General features: G+C 54.4%; 1 protein-coding gene across 1 annotated transcript in view; it reads right to left on the reverse strand.

Moving 5' to 3' along the window:
• Positions 1-2,128: 2,128 nt before the first annotated feature.
• The window catches only part of NPLOC4 (NPL4 homolog, ubiquitin recognition factor), a 47,174-nt gene continuing 26,819 nt past the window's right edge, over positions 2,129-22,483 (reverse strand). The window contains exons 13-17 of the mRNA XM_074320324.1: positions 12,883-12,954; positions 10,309-10,404; positions 9,129-9,245; positions 7,593-7,695; positions 2,129-4,362 (exon numbers count right to left, since the gene is read on the reverse strand). Of these exons, the coding sequence (XP_074176425.1) occupies positions 4,205-4,362; positions 7,593-7,695; positions 9,129-9,245; positions 10,309-10,404; positions 12,883-12,954 (546 nt within the window). The 3' untranslated portion in view covers positions 2,129-4,204. The remainder of the gene's footprint in view (positions 4,363-7,592; positions 7,696-9,128; positions 9,246-10,308; positions 10,405-12,882; positions 12,955-22,483) is intronic.

Genomic DNA, 22,483 nt, shown 5'->3' on the forward strand with positions numbered 1-22,483 from the left:
CGGCTGGATGCTGTGGAGTCCAGTGGACCCTTAAATGAAGCAGGATTGTTAGAACCCCTCTAGGCTTCTAACAATACTGGTCTTACTTAGGGAGCTGCAATGCGCAGAGGTTGGCCTGGGGGAGGTGCAGGTCCCTGTATTTCCTGAGAACCTGCTGAACCTCTCCCTCAAGTTAACATAGGAAATAACAATTGAGGTCAGACTCTACAAGCATAAAGCAATGGGCAGCAATTAGAGCCCTGGCTTAGAGGTCTGATAAAGCTTTGCCAGAGTCCTTTTTCAAGTCTGAATTGCTTGTTTTACATTTCCTCAAAGGTATAGGCCAATGGTAAGGAACAGGCTGAGAATGAGCCCAATCTAGGGGACCTATTTACTGAGCAGGTTTCAGAGGAAATAGGTCCAGAGTGAGCGGTCAAGATAGAATGGCTAATTAACAGGCTTACCTGCCATGTCGAGGGTCACCCACACTTTTGTCCGACAGGGAGTCCTGTCTTAACTTCCATAGCCAGGGGCTCTGAGCCTAGGCATGGGTCCCAGTGAGCTGCTGAGCCAAACATGAACCTGTGTCCCCCTCCTCCTATGCCTGAACACGAGCAGTCCTGTCCGTGGGTGTGTTGACTTGAATGGACAGTGGGGTAAGCCAGAGGAATTCTAGGTTGGGGGCAGAGGGCGATAAAGAAAATGACGCACAATCACCAGAGCCAGGATGATACCTCTTTCCCCACCAGTCTGCTCCCTTTCCTCGTCCTCCAAGGCTTGGGAGAGGTGCTGACCAGAGAGGGGCCAAGAGCACTCCTCTGTATGAGAAACTCGGAGATCCCCAGCGCCCCTGAAAGGTGCCTGCAGAATGGGGAGTCAATAATACTCCTCTCCTTTAAGAAGCCAACGGGACAATCTCCAAGGCCAGACACCCATGAGAGGCATATGGAGGGCATGCCCGCCATAGCATGTTGAAGGGGCCTAGCTGCCAAATGTCTTCTGGGCTCGTGGTTAAGCTGGCACCATGGAAGCTGGAGTGCGTGCCCAAACACAAAGCAGTAGGAAAAATTCTAACCTCCCTCGCGGAGGTAGAGGCAGGCACTCACCCCCAGGGCAGCAGCCGGTCCCACCATCTCCGGGTGCTGGGATGGACATGTGAGGGTGGCACTTGTAGTTGGCCCATTTCTGCCCTTTGGGCAGGAAAGGCTTCCAGGTGCTGGGACAGGGAGGAGCCCAGGGGATGAGGAAGACCAGCTCCCACTTGGCCTTGGAATTAGGAAGTGAAGACACGCTCCTTTCGTCTCGCTGACTCCTCCCACTCCCACCCAGGGCACAAGTGTGTACAGGCTCCAGCCCTCCTGGCCATTTTCAGGGCTAATCGGCAAAGGGGGGTGGGACCCCGAGTTCTATTTCCAAGCAGTACACTCCACTTGCTTGACTTCTTCGGGAGGTCTGAGCACCTTCTCACTTCACAGAACTGGTATGTTCAGCAGCCTGAGGCGCACCCAGAGCTCAGCACAGCAACACCTGCACCCAGCAGCTGTGAGTGTGAGCCACACTGCTGTGAAAAGTCATCACCTCAGGGACAGGGCGGGAGACAGGCTCTGAGGCCCACCCACAAGGCCCTCAGCATCAGCAGGTGGTGTTTGATCTTACACTCGTACACCTGTTCAGGGAGCAGTGAGTGGCCTGCCGGACAGTGGTACTGAACGTGTGTGTGGAGGCTGGGGGCAAGGTAGCTCAGGCCAGGCAGTGTCACTTCTGGCTTCACTCCCACGCACCTGTGCAGCCTGGGGCTCCTGGACCTCGTCCCTCACCTGCTGCCTGGCCACATGCGTCTGTCCCAGCACGCAGAGGCCCAGGTGCAGCCAAGTGGCCGACAGGCAGGAAAGGCACAAAAAGGGCACCCTAGGGAGGCCAGGCCCCCTTCCACCCAGACCTCCCACTGGAAGCTCAGAGCAGGGGTGCCTGGGGTGGGGGGATTATCTACCCTTCAATAGTCAAACATGTCAGCGGAGGACAGTGACACAATGAGGTGAGGAGAAAGTGGTCACCTAACACAAAGGAGATGCGAACTTGCCCTGCAGACAAAGAGCTGAGGGCACAAGGAGAGGCCTCAGGCCCAGAACGACAAATGGGGAGCCCGGCATCGCTTCAGGTGCTTTTATTAGTCGCACTGCAGGGCCGGAGGCCAGGAAATGCTCACGCAAGCCCGGCCGACGCACACCCTTGAGTCCCCAGCAGAGCCGAAGCGGAAGCCCCGGGAGCAGACTGGTCAGAGGCGGGCGGGCAGCAGCTGTGTTCACCTGAACAGGTGTGCACTCAGCCACCCTTGCTGGGCTACGGCGCCTGGTGACATGAGAGGCTGTGTCCAAGCGAGGGCAGGTAGGAGGAAGGTGGGGCTGGGGGGCCCCCTCCTCTGCACAGAGGAGGCTGAGCTGCCTGGGCCCAAGCCCACCAGCTGGCAGGGCACTCCCATACCCTTTACTGAGCTCAACTCTTTGGACAATAAAATAAAGTGCATTACTGAACAGAGTGACTCAAAACCAGAAGCAGAGAAATCACGCTTTTTCTTTAGCTAAAAGACAGAAGGAAACAAACGAGTGGTGCAGATGCCAGAACTCAAGAGAGAATGCTGGCGGAAAGGAACTAGCTGGGTGGATGAAGACAAAGCAAGCGGCACCTCTGGCCTCCCCGGGCACTGGGAAACAGGCCACGCACAGGGCCCACCTGCAGCCTCATGTATGACCGCAGGGACCAAACGACAGAGGCCGGAGCTCCAGCCAGTGCACCTGGAGGTGCGACCAGACAGTCCTCAGCAGCGGGCTGTGTCACAGATGGGCTGCTCTGGCCCTCCTGCTCCCTGGCTCAGCTGCTCTGCTGTGGCCCTAAGAGCAGACCAGTCTGTGCCGGTGGACGTGGCAGAAGCCAACACCCAGTGCGCTCTGCACAGGCCAGGCCCGCCCCGCCCCGGGCAGACATGAAGGCCCCGAGCATACTGTGTCTGGGCCGCCTCTCCCATGGGTTTGGGGCTGCTCGGAGACACAGCTCTTGTTAAGGCAAAGAGGCATCAGCATGCCTGCAAGTCCCTGGGGTAGGACCCGAGTACAGCCCAGCCAGAGGAAATTCAGGGAGCCCAGAGCACATGCGCAAGGTCTGACCACCACCCAGACCTCACACCGGCAGCACAGTGGCCACTTTCCAAGGCCCCCACAGCAGACCCAAGTGGCCTCACAACAGGTCAAAAGCCCCTACTCCCTCACCCAGGCCTGTCTCAATGGCCAAGTCACTGTGCCACAGGCCAGGGGCTGGATGGGGCCACGGGAAAGAACTGTGTATGGGGCGAAGGGGACCAGAGCTTCTGGTCCTGGGCAACCCAGCTCACCCCATGCAGGCCTGGCCAGCGGTATTGGCTGTCTGGAGGGGCCGCCTGCCTGGTGGGAGCCACCGCTGCGCTCCTGCTCGGACGGCCCATGTCTGCAGCTGCCAAGGCTGGACAGCTTAGCAGAAAAGGTCTCAGGCACTGAGGTTTACTTCCAAGAAGTGACTGTGGGTCCCCGTCCACACTCACCCACCCTGCACACACCCACAGGGACTCACTAGAGGGAAGGAAGTGGGAACTAGTCTCACTCCCCTTTTATGCAGTTTTCATCTTAAAAAAAATAAATAAGTCTTCTGGGCAGGAATTACCGATAACTGTTATTACAACCAATGCCGACTTTAAAACGCCACCTGGATATCAGGTGGGGGCAGGAGAAGGGTAGGCAGCCAGTTAACCTGCAGACCAAGCAGATGGGAGGCCGGTGAGCCTGTGGCCGCTTTGTTTCCGCCCGACAGTGGCTGCCGGAAGGGGAGGAAGTGGCCCTGGCAGGCAGGGTCTGCCCCCGACCATCAGGGCAGAGGCCAGCAAGAGCCCCCAACCAAAACCATGGAAGGGGCAAGAACAAAAAGCATCCAAATGAAGGAGAAAGAAAGCGAGGCAGCAGCAGGTGCTCCTGCCCCTCCGTTCCAGGTGAAGTCAGAGGCGCCAGTCCTCCCAGCAGTGGGGGCTGGCACCAGAGGCGTCAGGGGAGGCCGCCCGGCCCCACAGGGGACTGGTTCTAGCCGCAAGAGCGCCAGCCTGGCCCCTCCTCCAGGGCAGCCACCCCCGCCCTGCCCTTCGGGACTGCCGGTGTGGGCACGTCTCAGCGATCCTGGTCAGAGAGGGCTGGGGCGGCCGGGGGCCCTAGGTCCTGGGGAGGCTGCACATCTCGCAGTGGCCGGTGCCCGGCTGGTTCATGAAGGTGCAGTGCTGACAGGCCCACATGGCGGCCGCGGCAGCGTGCGAGGAACCCCCAACAGCGCCGTACTCGTGGAGGCCGGGAAGCTGCACCCCAACTGTGCCTGTGGGCGGGGAGAGAAGCGAGTGTCCATCATTTCTGCACAGGATGACTCCCACCCTCTGGGACTGTTCCACTCGTCGGAGTGAAAGTGGCCTCTGCTCTGGGCGCCAGCAGAGGCGGCTTGAGAGCCCGGCTGCAGAGCTGCCGTGTGCGGAGCTCCAGGCTGGCGGGAACGGCCACTGGCCCCGACCCCTTGCTGAGGCAGCGCTGCGTGAACACCCTCACTGCTCACCCACCCCTCGTGCTGGACACCTGCATCATTGCCAGTGCTGAGCCACTGTGAACGAAGCCACCGTGAATATTCCTGCACAAACCTTTGTGTGCCTGTGTGTTTTCACGTCTCTTGGGTAAAAACCCAGGAGTGGGCCTGTCGGGTCATGTTCTCACTCTCACCAGGTAGCGAAGGTTCCGGCCACGGTCAGTTCTTTCATTTTAGCCACTCCAATGAATGGCAACGGCATCTCATTTAACTTGCACGTCCCTGATGACGAATGTGGACCACTGCTGTATTTTTGTGAAATGTCTATGTCTTTTGCCCAGTTTTTACTCATGCTCTTTCCCTTTTGATTATTATCAACATGCAGAGCTCTCGGGCGGCCGGGTGGCTCAGCTGGTTAGAGCGTGAGCTCTGAACAACAAGGCTGCTGGTTCAATTCCCACATGGGATGGTGGGCTGTGCCCCCTGCAACTAAAGACTGAACACGGCGACTGGACTTGGAGCTGAGCTGCGCCCTCCACAACTAGCTTGAAGGACAACGACTTGACTTGGAGCTGATGGGCCCTGGAAAAACACACTGTTCCCCAATATTCCCCAATTAAAAAAAAAAATGCAGCGCTCTCTATATAGTCATGTGCCACATAACGACATTTCGGTCAATGATGAACCCACATGTACGATGGTGGTCCCATAGGTTACAAGGGAGCTGGAGATTTCTGTGGCCTAGTGACTTCGTGGCAAGCATGACGTCGCAGCGTATTCCCCAGGTTTGTGGGGACGCTGGCGTCACCAGACCCACTGCACTGCCAGCCGTGTGACTGCATGACGACACATTTCTCAGATAGTATCCTGTCGTTAGCGGCACATGACTGCACGTTACATCCCACGTCATCTACACGTATTGCAGACATTCCCTCCCAGTCTGTGCCCTGACTTCATCTTTTTAAGAGTCTTGTGATGAGCACAGGGTTTCATTTTGATAAAGTCCTACCAGACAGTTATTCGTGGTCAGTGTTTTTCTCTGTCCTACCTCAAGGTCCTCAAGATGGTCAGCTTGCTGTCGCTCTAGCTTTTACCTTGACGTCTATGACCCATCTTGAGTTGACTTCTGTATGTGGTGCACATCGAGGAGGTCAAAGTCTGTGTGCTGTTTTTCAAGGTGGTCTTCTCAGCCCTCTGCGCTCCCGGAAAAATCGTGTAACCACTCCCACCCCCCCAATCCGAAAAAGAAAAAGCCTGTGGGGATTGTGATTGGGATCGTGCTGACCGATTTGGGGAAAACTGACATCTTAAAAATAATATATTGAGTCTCTCAATCGGAAAGATGATATTTCTTTCGATTTACTTAGTTCTGCTTTTGGCAAAGTGTTAGCTTTCAGCAGGGAGCTCTCACATGGCTTCCACTAACTACCCATAGGTGTTGCACGTGCTGTGGTGCTGTCATTAATTTGTCACCAATGCCATGCACAGTAATTTGAGCTCCATGAGTAGAATACCTGTTGATAGGATCTGACAATCACATAACACACTTGGCAGCAAAGTGAGTCACGACCACCTGGAGCTCTCCAAGCAGAGGCTGTGTCACCCTGCTGCCATGGCACTGACGCCGGACCCGGTGCGGGTTTCCACTTCCCCCGTTTAAACATGCGGGGTGCAGCCCGTGGGCCCCAGAACCCATGGGGCCGCTAGCTTTAGGTTATTGTCTAATGGGGATGGCAAAGACATGCCAACTGCTCAGACTGGAACTTCTGCGGATCTAGTTTCCATTTCCCCAGCCGACCTCCTGACCGACCCGTCCTCCCTTCAGGCCTGCAGGGAGCTCTGGGCCTCTCGGCTTCCCTGTGTGCAGGCCCTTCTGGCACTTCCTGGGTTGGGGGGTGGGGGGGGCTCCAGAACATGGAAGCTGCTATAATCAGTTTCTGTGTGAAGGATCCCAAAACAACATGGGGGCGGGGGGCGGAGAGCCCCCTACATGGGGGTCATACCAGGTGCCGATGCCACTGGCCAGAAGCACCCTACTGCCCTCCCCAAGGACACGAGGCTGAGCTTTATTTTAGGGAGTTTGGTGAGAATAGTTTGTCATGTCTCTTCTGGAACATATGAACAGCATTCAGAACATCAGGGCAGAACACATGGCACACAGAGTGGCCACACTACTGGTTTGTCCTTCAGAACTGGGTGGAAAGAAAACTTAACAAGGAGCACAACACAACCGAGGCTCTGGAACCCACAGAGCTCCCGGGTGTCTTAGTGTCGCGAGAGTGAGGACGCTCAGGCGGCCGCCCTCGGCTCACATCCTGTGGAGTTTCTGCTGGGCTAATTTGGGCTCTGGTACCTACCTACTAGATTGAGAAAACAGTACAAACTTCTCAAACACGCATTTTCAAGGTTGTCTTAAAGGGCATGCCTGTCCTTTTCAAGCCCACAGGGAAGAGCACGCACAGCACCTGCCCTTTGGCCTCCCGGCTGCACAGGGCGGGCCGCATGGCGCCAGCAGCACGCAGGCACGAGACGGACGCGCTGGGAGCAGCTACCCCGCCGGCGGACAAGGCTGTCACCAGGATGGTGTGGTCACTCAGGCTCCCGGAGGTACAGAACCCCACATTCTATTCTGTAACTCTTTTCCCCTCTCAATCAAGAAATCTCTGAGGACTGGTGGGAAAAAGGGAAAAAGAAACGCCGAGGAGACCAAAAGGTCCCTGGGTTCTCAGCACATGTGTGAATGTGATCTCTGTTTATCTAACACAGTGATTTTCCAATTGCTCCCAAGATGCTTGAACATTAGCATGCCCAGTACGTTGATGTGTCAAAATTCACAGAGCTGTGTACCAACGATCTGTGGTCCTGGAGCACGTATGTCACAGTAGTGAACACCCACGTGCCCTGGCAGGTCTGTCTGTGTTTGTCCGACTGCCCACGACTCCCACCAGGACGCATGTGGGGTCGGGTTTCCAGGGCATAATGACAAGTTCTGGAGCTGTGCCCCAGGGATGGAGGAAGGGGAGGCCACTTACTGCAGAGCTGCTCGATGGTGGCCCACTGCTCAGACTTCTTCCATGTCTGCGCGAGCTCCTCATTCCTGGTCCTCACGGCCTCCAGCAGTAAGCTGATGCTGTCCTGTGAGAAGCCATAAAAGAAGGTTCCAGCTCACTTTGCCTGTGATGGGCACACACTTGCTATAGGTTTTTTTCCCCCCTAACGTCATGACGTAACTTCAGAGGGAATTTAGAAAACCTGGCAGTCTGTCACTATGAAACGCAAAATGCCACACACTTCGGTCTATAAATAGAAGTGCTAAATTGAGCTAGGATTTAAATTCTGTCCGAACAGCCCCAAGTTGGCTATTGTGCTGTCTGTCACCGAGATAACAGAGGCTCCCACCCTTTTCCTGGGGACTCAGGTGGATGGACAGTCCACCCTCCTCCCTCACTCTACCCTCCAGCTTTTCTCTTTTCAATCACATCTTTAGAAACACACTCTACAGCCTAGGCCTTCGGGGGCAGAAGGAGGAGTGTAACAAGAGGGTTCCAAGCTTTCAGGGCACTCTCAGTGCCTACAGAACGTGCTTCTGATAGGTGACTGTACACCGGGAGCCGCTTGCTAGCGAGGATGCCCTGTTGTAGCGCCCGTCTTTCATCACCCGGCCCACTAGATGGGCTGCGACTCTGGGGCTGGAGGTGCAACTCTCAGGGCGTCACAGGGAAGGCAAAGCTGGGGGAACTCTCAGGGTGCCTGGTGTATCAGAAGGCAGTAGATTTGGGACAAAATACAGGCACAAGATAAAGCCAGCAGGATACAAGAAAAGCTACAGGCTGCCTGGCGGAGAAAAGCAGTGTGCCTCTCCACTCTGTTCTGTCACCTTTGGGGGAAGGTGCTGAGTCAGGGGTATCAGAGTCTCTGAAAGAAATGGCTACTTTCTCTCTGGTGTTTCTGTGGGTCCCAGGCAGAAAAAGGCCAAAGAACGGACATCCACGACCCGGCACCTGCAAAGGGCCTCCCGGCTGGACCCGCTGCCCCGCTGCCCACTGCCCCGCACTGCTCAGAGAGCAGCTGCCGTCTGGACCACTCGCCCTCTTGTCCCCCCACAAGGTGTCTCACAGTGCCAGCTGTGCACTCGGGGCCTGGCTGCTGGCCAACTGTGTGGACCACAGTGATAGAAGCTGAGCTGGGAGAGGGAGATGTCAGTCAAAAGCAGGGGCCGTGGTTCTGAAGCTGTTAGGACAGGCGTGTTGGTTGGATCTCGAATGCTTCATGCTGAGGGACACACAGCTAAACAACATCTGCTTCCCACATGGTTGTAACAAATGAAGGAGACCAGCCTCCGTCACAGAAAGTGGACACTTAAGTAAGGTGTCTTAATGCAAATGCTAAATGTGAAAAAAATTCGTCTATCAATAAGCCCCTTGTGAAAAGCTACAGACCACTGGACGTAAGAGGGGACTCGACTCAAGTCTCTGGCACGTGAGGAAAGGAAAGACCTCTTTACGCAGACCCCACCTGGGGACCACCGAAGCCAGGTGGGTGCTTCGCAGGCGCACGCCGACCCGTACCTGCAGAGGCATGACCTCGTTGGTGACCAGAAACAGCAGGAGGTGGAAATCCGAGATGGTATCCAAGAACACGGACGAGGTACTCTGGGACAAGTAGGTGGCCAAACTGTGGAAGTCCTGGTGACGGGGTGGGAGGGAGGAAATAAACACACAGGGCCAGACCCACAGCAGAGCCCTTCTCCTCCCAAGACGTAACTAAATACATTTCAGGCTGATAGACGTCTCTCTCTCTCTGTCTTTCTATAGCCACTGGCGGGGACCCAGGGACAGAGGAACACAGTTGAACAATAAGCTGTGGCCTCCCTCTCCCAGGAAGGTGACCCAGCTGTGAGACACATGTACTCAGGGACCATCCCTTCCCGTCTAGGTGCCTTGTTGACTTGGGGCAGCAGACACGGAGGAGGAGGAGGTGTATGTGTGGTGGGGAGAAGGCACTCACTATGCAACACGGACTCAAACCACGAGACTCATGGGTGCCACCCAGTAAGTGGCTCTGCACCTCCTTAAGTACCCCGAATGCCCAGGCAGATGGGCAGTGAGGAGACCAAAGTGTCAGAGAGGTTTTGTAAACAAACCACCAGCTTGAAAACAAAATCTCTTTACAAACATTCTTTAACCAAGCCATTTTCTACAACACCTGTCAGCCAATCAGACCATCTACGCGGCCCCCACAGGGCAGTCCCAGCAGTTCTGATTTGGCCTGCTCGCCAGTGACAGCAGAGGCCACGGCACCAGGAGCCGAACGTCTGTGGTCAGGCCACGGGAAGCTCCAAGCTCACACGGTGCCTGAGAAACGCAGCAGGCTGATAAGGCAGGGCTGAAGCAAACCGCGGAGCAAGACAGCTCCATACAGAGATGACGTGCATCAACAATGAAAAATTGTGGTAAGAGGACACGACGTGACAACTACATTTTGGGGAACAAAGGAAGTCAACTAAGAATGGTCCTCCCGGCCAAGCCGTAGGCCTGACCCAACTGGCGGGATAGGCCTTGGTGGTCATCTGTCACCCAGCTCTGAGAGGGGGTCAGTGATCAAGTGTCAGAGAAAAAGGCACAGCTGGGCTCTGCCACAGAGTAAGTCAGGGCAGTCTGAAAGCTGGGAACTTTGGAAAAGAAATGCTGGCACTAGATAAACAAGCAGTAGTTACTTAAATTACGTTTCTAGAAACAAAGAGCTTACCTGTGTTTCACCCAATACATCCCGGTTTTCAATAGGAAATGGATTTTGCGATATAGAAAAAGTATAAACTGGATCCTTTGGGAAAGTTGTTGTGATCTAATGAACAAAAAGACAAACCCATGACATAAATTAATTATGCTGTAAACAGGACAGCCCTCAACTGCCACCCCCCACCCCCAGCCCCAAGTTACAGCAGCTAGAGCCCTAATTAAGCCTTAGTACCACCCGAATGAAAATTCTGGAACTGACTCTGGGAAGCAAACTAAGGAATCACTCTGAATAATTTCTAAGATCATGGCACATGTGGGCAGCCTGAGGACAGCCACTGGGAGAGAAGACCTCAGAACCCAGGCTGGTTCCATGATATATAAGTCAAGTCTGCCTGCGACTGCCTGACGCACAGCTCCCATATGACAAGCCTGCCACACAGCTGATCTCTGTGGCCATGAACTCTGGGGTGACCATGGGGATAGCACGGAGGCATTTCAGGAGCTGACTGTTCCCATCGCGGTCTGGAGGGCACGTGTGAGTCAGCCTGAGGGTTCTGAGAGCCGCGGTGCCCTCAGTGAGCTTGCTGAGGCTCTGCTGAGTTCAGGGGCACTGCTCCGTGGGGCCAGGCTATGTGCAGGCAGGAAGAACCGTGGCCTCTGGGCTGCAGGGCACAGCTCCCACTCTCCCCTGGGGACAACTGGAACCGAGAGCCTGTGTCTGAAGGGAGCCTAAGGCCCTCATTGGCTCAGACATGCTTTCGTGACGACAGGGGGCACGTTACAGCTAATGTATCATCAACAGAAGCCACAGGAACAGTGTAAATGTGTAAGAATCGGCAGGTAGCTTCTCACTGCTCCTGGAAGAGCCCCCCCAAGTGGGAGTTGTCAGCCACCTTTCGGTTGACGCAGCTTTTCCTCTGCAAGACGACAACAGTGGCAGCAGGGTTAGGCAGCCATGCTGGTTCCTTTGGGACTATTTCTAATGAATGAAAATGTCACCTGCTGTTTTCATCCCCGCAGAGGCAGCGCTGCGCTGTGACTGCGCCAGCACTCTGAAGGCGCAGCCGAGCCTCGTGCTCCCTCGTGGACGAGGCCAGGGACTTGAGCGATGGGCCCGTCCAAGCTGCGTGGCTTGTCAGCCAGGACCCCAAGCCTCACTTTGTTCATACCTCCGCTAAGGCTGCCAGGAGGATAAATGCCCTCAGAGGCGAAACCCTCAGAGCAGCTGGTACCCACGGGCTCAGCTCAGCTGCTGTCATGACTCTAAAGACGGCAGAGGGCTGTCCACGCTGGTGAGACAGAGGCCTGTGGACAGCGTGGGTCCTCCCTTTGGGAGGGCAGATATGGCCATGGAGCAGCACAGCGGAACACCTACTAGTAAGTAAGTGTGCAATTGAGAGAAGGGTGTGTCAGACCCATAATTGTCCCTTGGAGCGCTCAGTGCCAATCCGAGATGCCTGGGGGAGGGGATGCAGGGACCGAGCCCCTGGGCCTGTGCTCTACCTGCCCTCTCCCTAAGCGCCCTGGTCAGGTGTTGGGCCTGGGGCCAGGCGACGAGCTGAGCACACTTGTCTGGGCACATGCCATCGGGGGACTGCTCCAACATCGTCACCAAAAACAGAGCTTAGGTATCACATGGGGGGAATGTTCCCTCACCCATCAAAACAACTGAAACAATACACTAAGGCAAGAACTTAGATCTTTTATAAAAGGAGGGGTGGGGTGGCCACTGGGAGAGAAGACCTCTGAAAGCTGTCTTGAAATCATGCTGACGCCGCCTAAGAATGTGTTCCATCAATCTGTTTTCATCTTAATCACGCCCCAGGCAGCCTCAAACACAGATGCCTTTACGGAGCTGTCACTGGATGGAGCGCCAGTGCTCGGCTTTCTCCCAGGGACCCGCTGCCCCCAGTGCCATGGTATTTCACAGCCTGCATCACATGCCCACCCCAAGTCCCAATGCAGCCCGCATAGATCCTGGCAGGTGGCAGTTAGGGGACGAGCAGCTCCCTTCACCTCTGGGCGGAGCGCTGACTGCTATAGACGTGACGCTCTTCGCTCCTGCAGCCCGCACGGTCTTGCTCTGCGGCCCCCTCTCCGAGACCAGAGCATGCTGCCAGAGCTGAGACTCTGGGCACGCGCACTGGAGCCAGGGGCCTTCTTGGCCCCTGGAGTTCCACCCAGGAATCCACTGGCCCCTGATGTGAGAATTGTCACGGCTGTGTTGCCTGGGGCCAACTCCGACACAGCGGCCCGCCGTGAGCTGTGACCAGGGCAGCACCGCACACATCACCCCTGAAGCCATGCTGGGTCGCTGACCACCAGAGGCTGCTCGGCCTGGTCCGTGGTCCTTTGTTGTACTTTAGTTTGGGAGAAGTTAATCCCTCAGTTGTTTTTAAGGAGAAAAATAAAACACAACTGAAAGAAAAAGCCCTTAATATTGCGAGCTTTTCCAGGGATGTCCTGCGCTGGGCAGGGGGGCAACTGTCCAGGCTGCTGCCAGCCTCGTGTAGCCACCACACGGCTAGCAGTCCTGACCTCCAACTCGCCCACCGTGAGCCCAGGGGGGACGACATGCACTTACATCTATGATCAGATACTCCACGGGCAGGGGGCGGGCCAGCTGGGTGATCTCGTTGCCGAACTTGTCTATGTCCTGAAACAGGAAACAAAGGTGAGTGAAGGCGTGCTGACCAGCAACATGTCTTTCCTTCCACATGCTCGTCTCACCTTTTAAATTACTACAATTCTTGCTGAAGTGTATGGAAAGCAGAAAGGAAAATGTGCCTTTGCCCAGTGAATCCTCCTTCCATCATTGCTCGGCGCTCTTTGTGACGGCTATAACATGAGAAAGTGGCCGTGCTCCTGGCTGATGGGCTCTCGCGGGCAGAGCCCTTCCAGCCTCACCGCCCGTCCCTCTCACACTGCAGCCTGGCTCCCGCCGCCTCAGGCTCCATCTGTGCCCTCTCCTCCTCTGTGAGCTGGCTCAGTCGCATGTCTGAATACTAATTCTTAATGATCTTACAGCTCGGAAAACCCGACTTCATGGAAACTTAACACTTGTACATTACTAAATAAATACGCACAAAAATGAGTGTATACACACAAACACACAGACACGGAAAAGCCCCACCACCCACCTGTCAAAGTCTAAACTTGGTTTGCTTTGTCAGATGCATGGAACATAAAGTTTAATTATGGAGAAAAACGGCCAGCATATGTTCATTAATCATAAAATGACAATTAGATCTGATTTATGTCAAACATGCTGCGTTCAAACAGAGCTCCAGAAATAAATTCCTAAGAACCGATGCTTTTCATTAAAGATTCTGCGAGAGGGGGTCATATTTCCTATCTAAATCATCACTTAACATTATATAAATCATTACATTGAGTCATATATAAATTATATATCCATAATTTCCAATTACAGGGTCTGACATAAAAGTTTATGTTTATTAAGCTCTCAGACCGAATGGATGTCAAGCAGCTCTCCTTGGGGCGAGCAGAGTGATGCAGGACCCCCCGCACGCCACACCTTCCTGGGCAGCCCAGAGACCCATGCCATCTTTTGAGACACACTTCACAGGCTGTTCCTGAGGGAGACCAAGTCCGCTGCCCTCAAAGGAAATCTGAAGGCCCCATCTGGCCTTGTTCCTTCTGTTAAGAAATAAACATTTCTGGCCGCGATGCATCTCAGCTCACCCTCGCCTTCCCACACAGCTGCCAACAAAAGCTTGCCCTTCTGCCCTCCCAGAAAATAGTCTAAATCCACCTAACCCGTGATCTACGCAGGGCACCTTCCTGGCAACATAAGCTCTGTCTGTCTGCCTTCCTGCGAAGTGGGAATAACGCTCCCCTGTCTGGGTAGGAGTTGTCAGTCCCTCCGTGTGACAAGTGTGCCCTCCTATGCTTGTTTCTGCAGCAGTCAGGTTGGACCCAGCTTTCTTTCTTTCTTTTCTTTTTAATTGGGGAGGGGGAATAGGACTTTTTATTGGGGAACAGTGTGCACTTTCAGGACGTTTTCTTTTTTTTCCCCCCAAGTCAAGTTGTTGTCCTTTCAGTCTTAGTTGTAGAGGGTGCCATTCAGCTTCAAGTTGTTGTCCTGTCAATCTTAGTTGTGGAGGGCGCAGCTCAGCTCCAGGTCCAGTTGCTGTTGCTAGTTGCAGGGGGCACAACCCACCATCCCTTGCGGGAGTCGAACCGGCAACCTTGTGATTGAGAGGACACGAGCCATCCGGGAGCTCAGCAGCAATTCAGCTCAAGGTGCCCTGTTCAATCTTAGTCGCAGGGGGCGCTGCCCACCGTCCCTTGTGGGACTCGAGAAATCCAACTGGCAACCTTGTGGTTGAGAGCCCACTGGCCCCATGTTGGAATCGAACCAGCAGCCTTCGGAGTTAGGAGCACGGAGCTCCAACCGCCTGAGCCACCGGGCCGGCCCCTGGACCCAGCTTTCTGCGGTTCTACCGGCTTCGACAGGGGCACCCCGAGATGTGAGCCGTTGAGTGGGTCTTAGGATCCCGGAAGCAGCAGTTTCTCATGGAGGACACATGGTAGGAGGCAGGTATCGAATCCAATCAAACTAAATCACCATTTCCAAAAATATACCCTTGCCCCTACAAGAAATAACCTGCAACAACTCACACGTAACTAGCCCATCTGGAATTCATCCTCGAATCTAATTAAGCTCTAAAAGGCAGAGACACTTTTCTAGCATCTGCTCGCTTTAATCTTCCCCTCCAGGGATTTTTCTTGTTAAAAGCTCCTCTCTCTTTTTCTGTGTCCTGACATTCTCTTACAAATTTAACTACCCAACTGTACCTTTCTGCTCCCCAAGAAGATAAAGGTGTCACACCCTCTCTTCTCCCCAGGGCAAAGCAGGTTAACTTCCATCGCTCCCCCACGCCTTTACTCCAATGGTTGGCCAGCCGATCCCCACCCTCGTTCCCATCTTAACAGGCAATAGCTTTGTATGAGCATCAGCAGATGCCAGCGGGATACCTAGGAGGAAGACACCATACTCTAAGTTTGGCAGCAGCCGGAGGATCAGTGGCTCTACCTCCACCTGGAGCAAGACACTGGGAGCGTCAGAAGTCGAGGTCCCTACTGCCTTACTACCTGCTAAGGGCCACCTCTGGAAATAGCGGCACCAGCATGGTGACATCAGGGAGAAAGCCAGGGCCTCCGTCTTTGAGAGTGTGAAGGCATGCGGGCCGCTGCCAGAATAGCAGCAAACTCCACGGATTGGGCAGCAGCACCTTGCTTTGGAAAAGGTGGATGAAATCCTGAATATACTGCTTTTCTCCTTAAAGAACTGGCGAGAAGGGTAACAAGTGACACAAGCAGCTTGACCTGCGACTTCACAGGATAGAACAAGAAAAACTCACAACTGTTTCATCAACCTTTAGGGAACAGTCAGGCTGATGAGACCCACAGAGTGCCTTTAGGTGCAAACACCCAGCCGCTGACATTTATCTCTGAGGCACTGTGGCGCCTGCGCCAGGCTCACCAGCATGAGCACACAACCACTGGCCACCCAAGGTGTGCTGAGGCTACTGAAGGCGAGGAAACGAGAGGTGCCCGAGCTCTGCCAGCTGGGGGGCAGGGCGGGGCAGGTGAGAGACCCGCCCGTCCACATCAGATCCAGGATCTCAGCACAACCCAACCACACTCCTGTGCAGGCACCACCCTGACAGCTGACCATGCTCAGCAAGACGCCACATCGCACTCAAGGGGAAGAGTGACAGCCAAGCTGGGGTAGCAGGTGCCAGTTCTTTCTCCTAGACTGGGTATCATGTTCATGTGTTGTTCAGAAGCTCTTTTCTTGTTGGCAATTTCTTGATTAATTGATCAACTTTCCTGAATAACGCAATAACCCCTGTGATGAAAACATTTCTTTTAAGAAGCTGAACAGTGCAGGGTGTTGCCCTAACATACACAACAGTGTATTGTGGAGCTGTAATAAATAAGGAAACAACGGGCAAATGGATTATGGATCTCAGTGTAAAATTAAGTCATAAAAGCACCACAAGAAAATGTAGGTAAGTAAACATGCACTTTTAGGGTAAAGAACTGTTTCCCATGTAAGTATGAAGACAAAGGAACACTGTATCTTTGAGATCAGAAAATATTTGGGTTCTTTGTATGAAAAGCACAGAGAAAATGATGGCCTGGCCTGTGTTTGCAACATGACTAAGGATTAGCATAGAAAGACCTCACCATGAATACAAAATGATGAACTACCTTACAATTAATTACCTAAGCACATGCAGGAGATTCACGGAGAAATCACCGATACCCACAGGAGACTCTCAATACCCATGGGAGACCCCCCTGAGATACCTACGGGAGACCCCTCTGAGGGCAGGGTCCCAGAGTGGGCTGTCTGGGCGGGCGGGCCGGGGGCAGGGCTGGTCTGCACACAGCTTTTCCGAGTAAACCATGCAACCTTCTTCGAGGGAATTTGGGAGAATGCATAAAACCTTTAAAATATGTGTCATCCGTTGACAAAATAACGCCAGTTCTGGGAATTTGTCCCAAGTAGTTTAGAGCACTCGCAGAATGAACTACGGATGGTCCACAGGGCATGTGGGGTAAGCGCCAGGCGCTGGGACAAACCCACGTGTGTGTGGCTGAGGGACAGGTGGAAATGGATGTGACGGCCGAGCCAGCGACTCCAGGGAGCGATGCCCCTCCTCCCGCTGCAGCCTCCTATCACCTCTTCCTGACTCCTCACACTGGCACCACACCTGCCCCTCGTGCTAGGAATCTGGCCCCCCCAGCCCCCAGCTGGGCCAGCCCTCTAAAAGCAGGTTCCCCGGGGCTGCTCAACACCCTCTCTGTCCTGGGAACAATCTCGGCTCCTCTCATCTACTTCCAGGGCCCAAATGTGGGCTTTCTGTGCAGATGACCCTGAAAACAGCATTCTCGGTCCCTACCGCGACTGCCTGACAGCAACCCCCTAGTGTCAGCATCTGAACCTCCACCCCACACACCCCAGCAGCTCAGTCTCACTGCACAGCTGCAGTACACACACCACCCAAACCACAGACCTGGCTCCATCCGGGCTCCTCCTGCAGCCCTGCACGGCCTGTAGGACTCGGCTCCAGCACACCCGCTCCGTCCCCAAAGGCCACAGGGGCAGACGGTGTCATCTGGATTAGGCATCACCTTCTCACCTACTTGGTTTTCAGCCCTTTCCTGCTGCGTCTCACCCTCGACTTTAGACCCACCTCACTTCTCACATCTGATGCCTGTGCTGCTGCGAAAGCCTCCTGTCTGCAGACCAGTCCTCACACACGCAGCCGGAACGGCCCACACCCCCCCTCTCTCCTTCTGGCTTCCTCCCGCCCACCACACCCACCATAAGCACACGCAAGCTAGATGGAGCCTCTGGACTGTGGCCCCTGAGGGCTCCTACCCACCTGGCTGAGACTCACACTCTTCAGGTCTTGCGCCTGCCACACCACACCAGGCACCTCAACAGTCACCCAGACAGCCTGGGACAAGGGGCCCAGTGTGACCTGCTCACCGCGGGAGGCCCAGGACCTGGGCAGAACACCTGGCCCCTTATCTGAGTCTGGACCGAGGGAAGAGGCTACAGACCCCGCGGTGATGCCACTGGTAGCTTGCGTGCACCCCGTGTGCACAGGGGGCTGCAAGGACAGGTGCGGGCAGGCCTGTTTCCTTGCTAATCCACAATAAACACAAGCTTCATTTCTTATTAAAATGTCCCAGACGTTCATCTTTAGGAGACCTGCACTCCCGATGCACACGACACTCTGACTGTGACCCCAACCTAGAGGTCCTACTGCCTGATCCTGGCCGTCCTCGCCTCCTGCCTAGATGCTGGCTCCGCAACCTGCCAGCACAGTGCCTCCTGCCTCACTCTCGGCAGAGAACTCGGCTTCTGGTGAGCAACTGAACTTGCAGACGTCCCGTCCCCGCCGTCCTCCACCTCCCTCCCAGCTGGCACCTGGCTGCCTCCTCTCGATGCCCTGGAAGCCTGCCCACCACGCACCAGTCCCTCGCACCCCTGTCAAGTGCATCACTAGTCCCCTCCCTCCCTTCTCTCCTCCACCACCCATCACCCTGCACCGGACCGCGGCCACCAGCGCACATACGCAGGTTGTTGTCTCCTGTTAAAAACCCCAAACAAGAACGTGCCTTGGCCCACTTCCCAGCCAGCACTGTCACTGCCCCACTTCCCTTCGCAGCTTCAGCAGTGTCTGCCTGCCGCCTCGGTTCTTCCTAGTCTCCCCCTTACACCCATGTGACCATTGATGCAACCTGCTCGTCAAAGCCCTGACAGCCACACGGTGCCAACAACACCCCCATTCTGGACTTGAGGGCCATTTGACCAGGAAGCCCTTTCTCGGCCTGGCCTCCAGGCTCCCCACTGCTGCCGGGGAGCAGGCTCACGGAGCACCCTGGGCCTCACCCCCACGTTGGACGCCCAGGGCTGCGCGGGCACTCAGAGCTCGTCTCACCTTCACTCCCTGCCGATCTCATCAGGTTCCCAGCCCAAGTGCCATCGAAACAGCACCTCTGAGCCACGTCCAGGTCCACTTCACTGGGGAGCTGCAGCCTCCCCAGCCCGACCAGGACTGCGACCGCAGCACCGCACCACGTGCAAAGCTGCACGGGCGCACCAGCGCCCCCCCCCCCCCCCCGAAGCAACGGCGTGGCCGTCAGCAGAAGACTCCTTCAAGACATTATGATTGGGCTGCATGTGCACCACACTCACTTATTGTGTCATTACAATTTAAATATTTACAAGAACAGAGAAAAATGAGGAGGAACTGCTGCCTAACAGTGGTTATCGTTATGTATGTCTTCCTGCGGGGGTCAACTGTGCTACGAGGAACGTGACTCGCCGTGAGTCAGAACGGAGCACACGCGTGGTGTGCAGGGAGGACCACACTTCCCTCCCTGAGGGTCCCAGGGAGCCCGTGTGGAGCACTGAACGCCTCCAGCAAAGGCACACACAGGCCTCCATCACCAGGGTGCACGCACAGCCCTTCGCCTGCAGGATGTGCTTCTGGGCCAGGTCTCACTGGCTGCACAGCGCACCCTGGACAGACGGGACCCCCATGGGCCTCCGAGCTTCCACTCCTGTCCTCTGCGTGGATACGCACACAGACACGTGCACACACATGCACAACTACACAAAAACGTACACATAGGTACATCTATAATTTTACATCATGAGTTGGAGCCCGTATCCTGAGATAGTTTTTAAACGCCTGCCTTTAGTGATCAGTAACACCGGTCCACGTAGATGTATTATGTTAATACCCGTGACTGGACTTTCAGATTGCTGCCAATTTGTTACTACAGATGACACAAATACTGCAGCGCGTCCTGCTTACAGGTGTATTTTAAGTGCGATTCCAACGCCTCCAGGAGGACTCATAGGGTTACTTTAGTGTTTGCTTTCACAGGTCTTTGCTCAAACTGGCACTTTCCTGCAACATGAGAAATGAGCGTGTCAAATCCTCCAGGGCTACAGACAGTCCTGGAAGCACGTCTAGTTGCTCTAAGGCAAGTTAGCAATGAACGAAAACAACGGCCTGATCAAGGAAGTAACACGGCTCCCACGGCCACATACAAGAAGCTCAAAAGGCAGAGGAACAAAACGCAAATTTCCAATCTGATAAAGGGTAATAACAAAAAACTCCAATAAAGCCCACAGCAAATTCAGTTAATGATGAAATCCTGAAAGCACTGCTATTGTGCTTAAAAACAGGACAAAAGTGCCGGACGCGGGACAGCAGACACTGTTCCAGAAGCCCTGGCCAGAATGAGGGGCCAGAATGAACAGGAAGGGACAAGCAGGAATGTCACTTCTGGATAATACACTTGTCTGTGTAGAAAACCTGAGAGAGAGACAGAGAGACAGAGAGACAGAGCGAGATTGTGTATGTGTGTGAATGTGTATATACATATAATTAGAGGAACGAGTAACCAACAAACGAAGTTGCTCCAAACACAAGTATACCAGTTTTGAACAGCGACAGTTTGAAAACGTAATTTTAAAGTGATGCTACTTATAACACGGAAGAGCCATCTAATAAATGATGGCCTTCGTGTGAGAGACATTCATGGACATGACACAAGCGCAGTACCCCCACATTTGGAGGGGGACCCTGCACGGAAAAGGGGGTCAAAGAAATCCTCAGGAGACCTGTTTGTTTTGATGCAACCTGCAAGGAATTCTAAACTGCAGATGGAGGAGTAAAGGGTCAAGAACAGTCAGGGCTCCCGAAGAAAAACAAGGGGGTCTCACTTAAATACAGCTTAAAACAAGGCATATGAGGATATACACATGCGGCAAAAATCATCAGAAAAGCAAGGAAATGATGGGCAGCTCAGGGAGGGCTCCTAAGGGCTCCTGTGGTGCAGGCTGTGCTCTGCTTCTTATAGGTGAAGACGTGCGTGTTTACTACTTTTGTTCACGTGTTTTATGGACTCTTTTACATGTAGGCTATTTCACAAGAGACAATTTAAAAATGGATCATGATTAATCAGAGTCAGCAGGCACAGTAAGAGGGAAATCTTTGCGGCAGGTTTCATGCAGGGTATTAGGTCCACCAAATAAGGTTTTTATCCATTGTAGAATTCTCCATTCAATGAGCAAATAAAACATTCAAACTGAGTCACGATTTTAAGTGTTTACAGGGCTGTGAGGCTGCTCAGAGCCTCCGACGGGCCCCCACTGGTGCCTCTCCCAGTCACCGGCTGTGTGACCCTCTGCGAGCCTCTATTTCCTCACCTGGAAAATGGGAAGGACGACAACAGCAACAGCAGTCACAGTGAAACCTCACCCTGCGGCGCAGTGAGGGTAAGAAGAAACACCTAGAAAGTGGGCAGCCATGTTGGAAGCCAGCAATGACAATCCTTGGGGGTCCTACTGTGTGCCTACAGGCAAACCAGAGCCGTTTCACTAGGATCAAAGCAAGCTCTTTCTTAGCTAAAAAGGACGACAAGGAAAGTTCCAGAACAGAAACATGATCAGGAACAACAAAGGATTTCAGATGTGGGCAAGAATGATGAAAAGATACCCGGATTTCCCCTTCCTAATGGGATACAATTGGCAGGTTGCTACTCCCACAAACAAGGGGAAAAAAATGATAAAAACTTCATTTTAAAATGAATTAGAGCTGTAGAAACAACAAAGATCAACGAGGACTAATGGACTAAACTCCAGAGGGGACTGTTCAGAGGCGAGCAGACAGCCGACCGGGGCGTCCACTGATGCCGGACGGGAGGCCCGCTCTCTGCTGGCTCACACAGGCCTGTGAGAGGAAGATGGCAGCATACCCACAGAGGTGGGGGCTGGGCTGGAGCCAGCTCCCCACCAAACACCGTCCAACCGAGATGCCTGGGAGGCTGAGCACCGGCGGCATCTGTCTCATGGTCCTCAGGCAGAAGGGCCTGGCAACAGATCAGGCAAGTGACGAAAACCCGGCAAGAGTGAACAGGGACATGGAGACCAAAAGCCCTCTCCTGCCTGGGACTCTTTTCAACCCTGGCTGCACGTAAGGCTGAGAACTCAGGCGCTGCCCCTGCCAGAAGGCCACTGCTAAGAACAGTTTTTCGGGCAGCTGTCATGCAGAATTCTAAAAACGGCCCTGAAATATTTCCCACCCGACTCCCCGGGACTGTGAATGTGATGCAAAACCATGCCTGTGAACATAGCCCCTCACAAAGCAAAGGGGGTTGTTCAGCTGTAACCAAGGTCACTACTAACCAACGGACCTTAACATCGGGAGATGACCTTGGGCCACCTGGGCGGGCCAACGCGAAGGACAGGAGCCCCAGCGAGACAGCAGCAGCAGCCAGCGAGATGGGCGCGCCTGCGGGCTGCGGGGAGCAGCAGCAAACTGCCAGGCCGGGAGCTGCCCCAGGGCAGGAGCCAAGGAGCTCAGCGCCGCCAGCACTTCCTGACTCGTGGAATCAGGCTCTGATCGACTCATGACTGCAGCCCGGACGACCTGGAGCAGAGAATGCGGCCGAGCTCTGCCCAGACTCCTGAGCACAGAGTATGAGATGAGACACGGGCGTTGTTTTAGAGCCGCTTGGTTTGCAGCCACTGGTCCTGGCCGCCATAGAAAATGAACACAACGGCCCCAAAACACCATCAACCCACAGGTCCAAGAAGCTCACCAAACCCCAAACACGGG

The sequence above is a fragment of the Rhinolophus sinicus genome, linkage group LG15 (genome assembly GCF_036562045.2).
Source record: "Rhinolophus sinicus isolate RSC01 linkage group LG15, ASM3656204v1, whole genome shotgun sequence".
Lineage (NCBI taxonomy): Eukaryota > Metazoa > Chordata > Mammalia > Chiroptera > Rhinolophidae > Rhinolophus > Rhinolophus sinicus.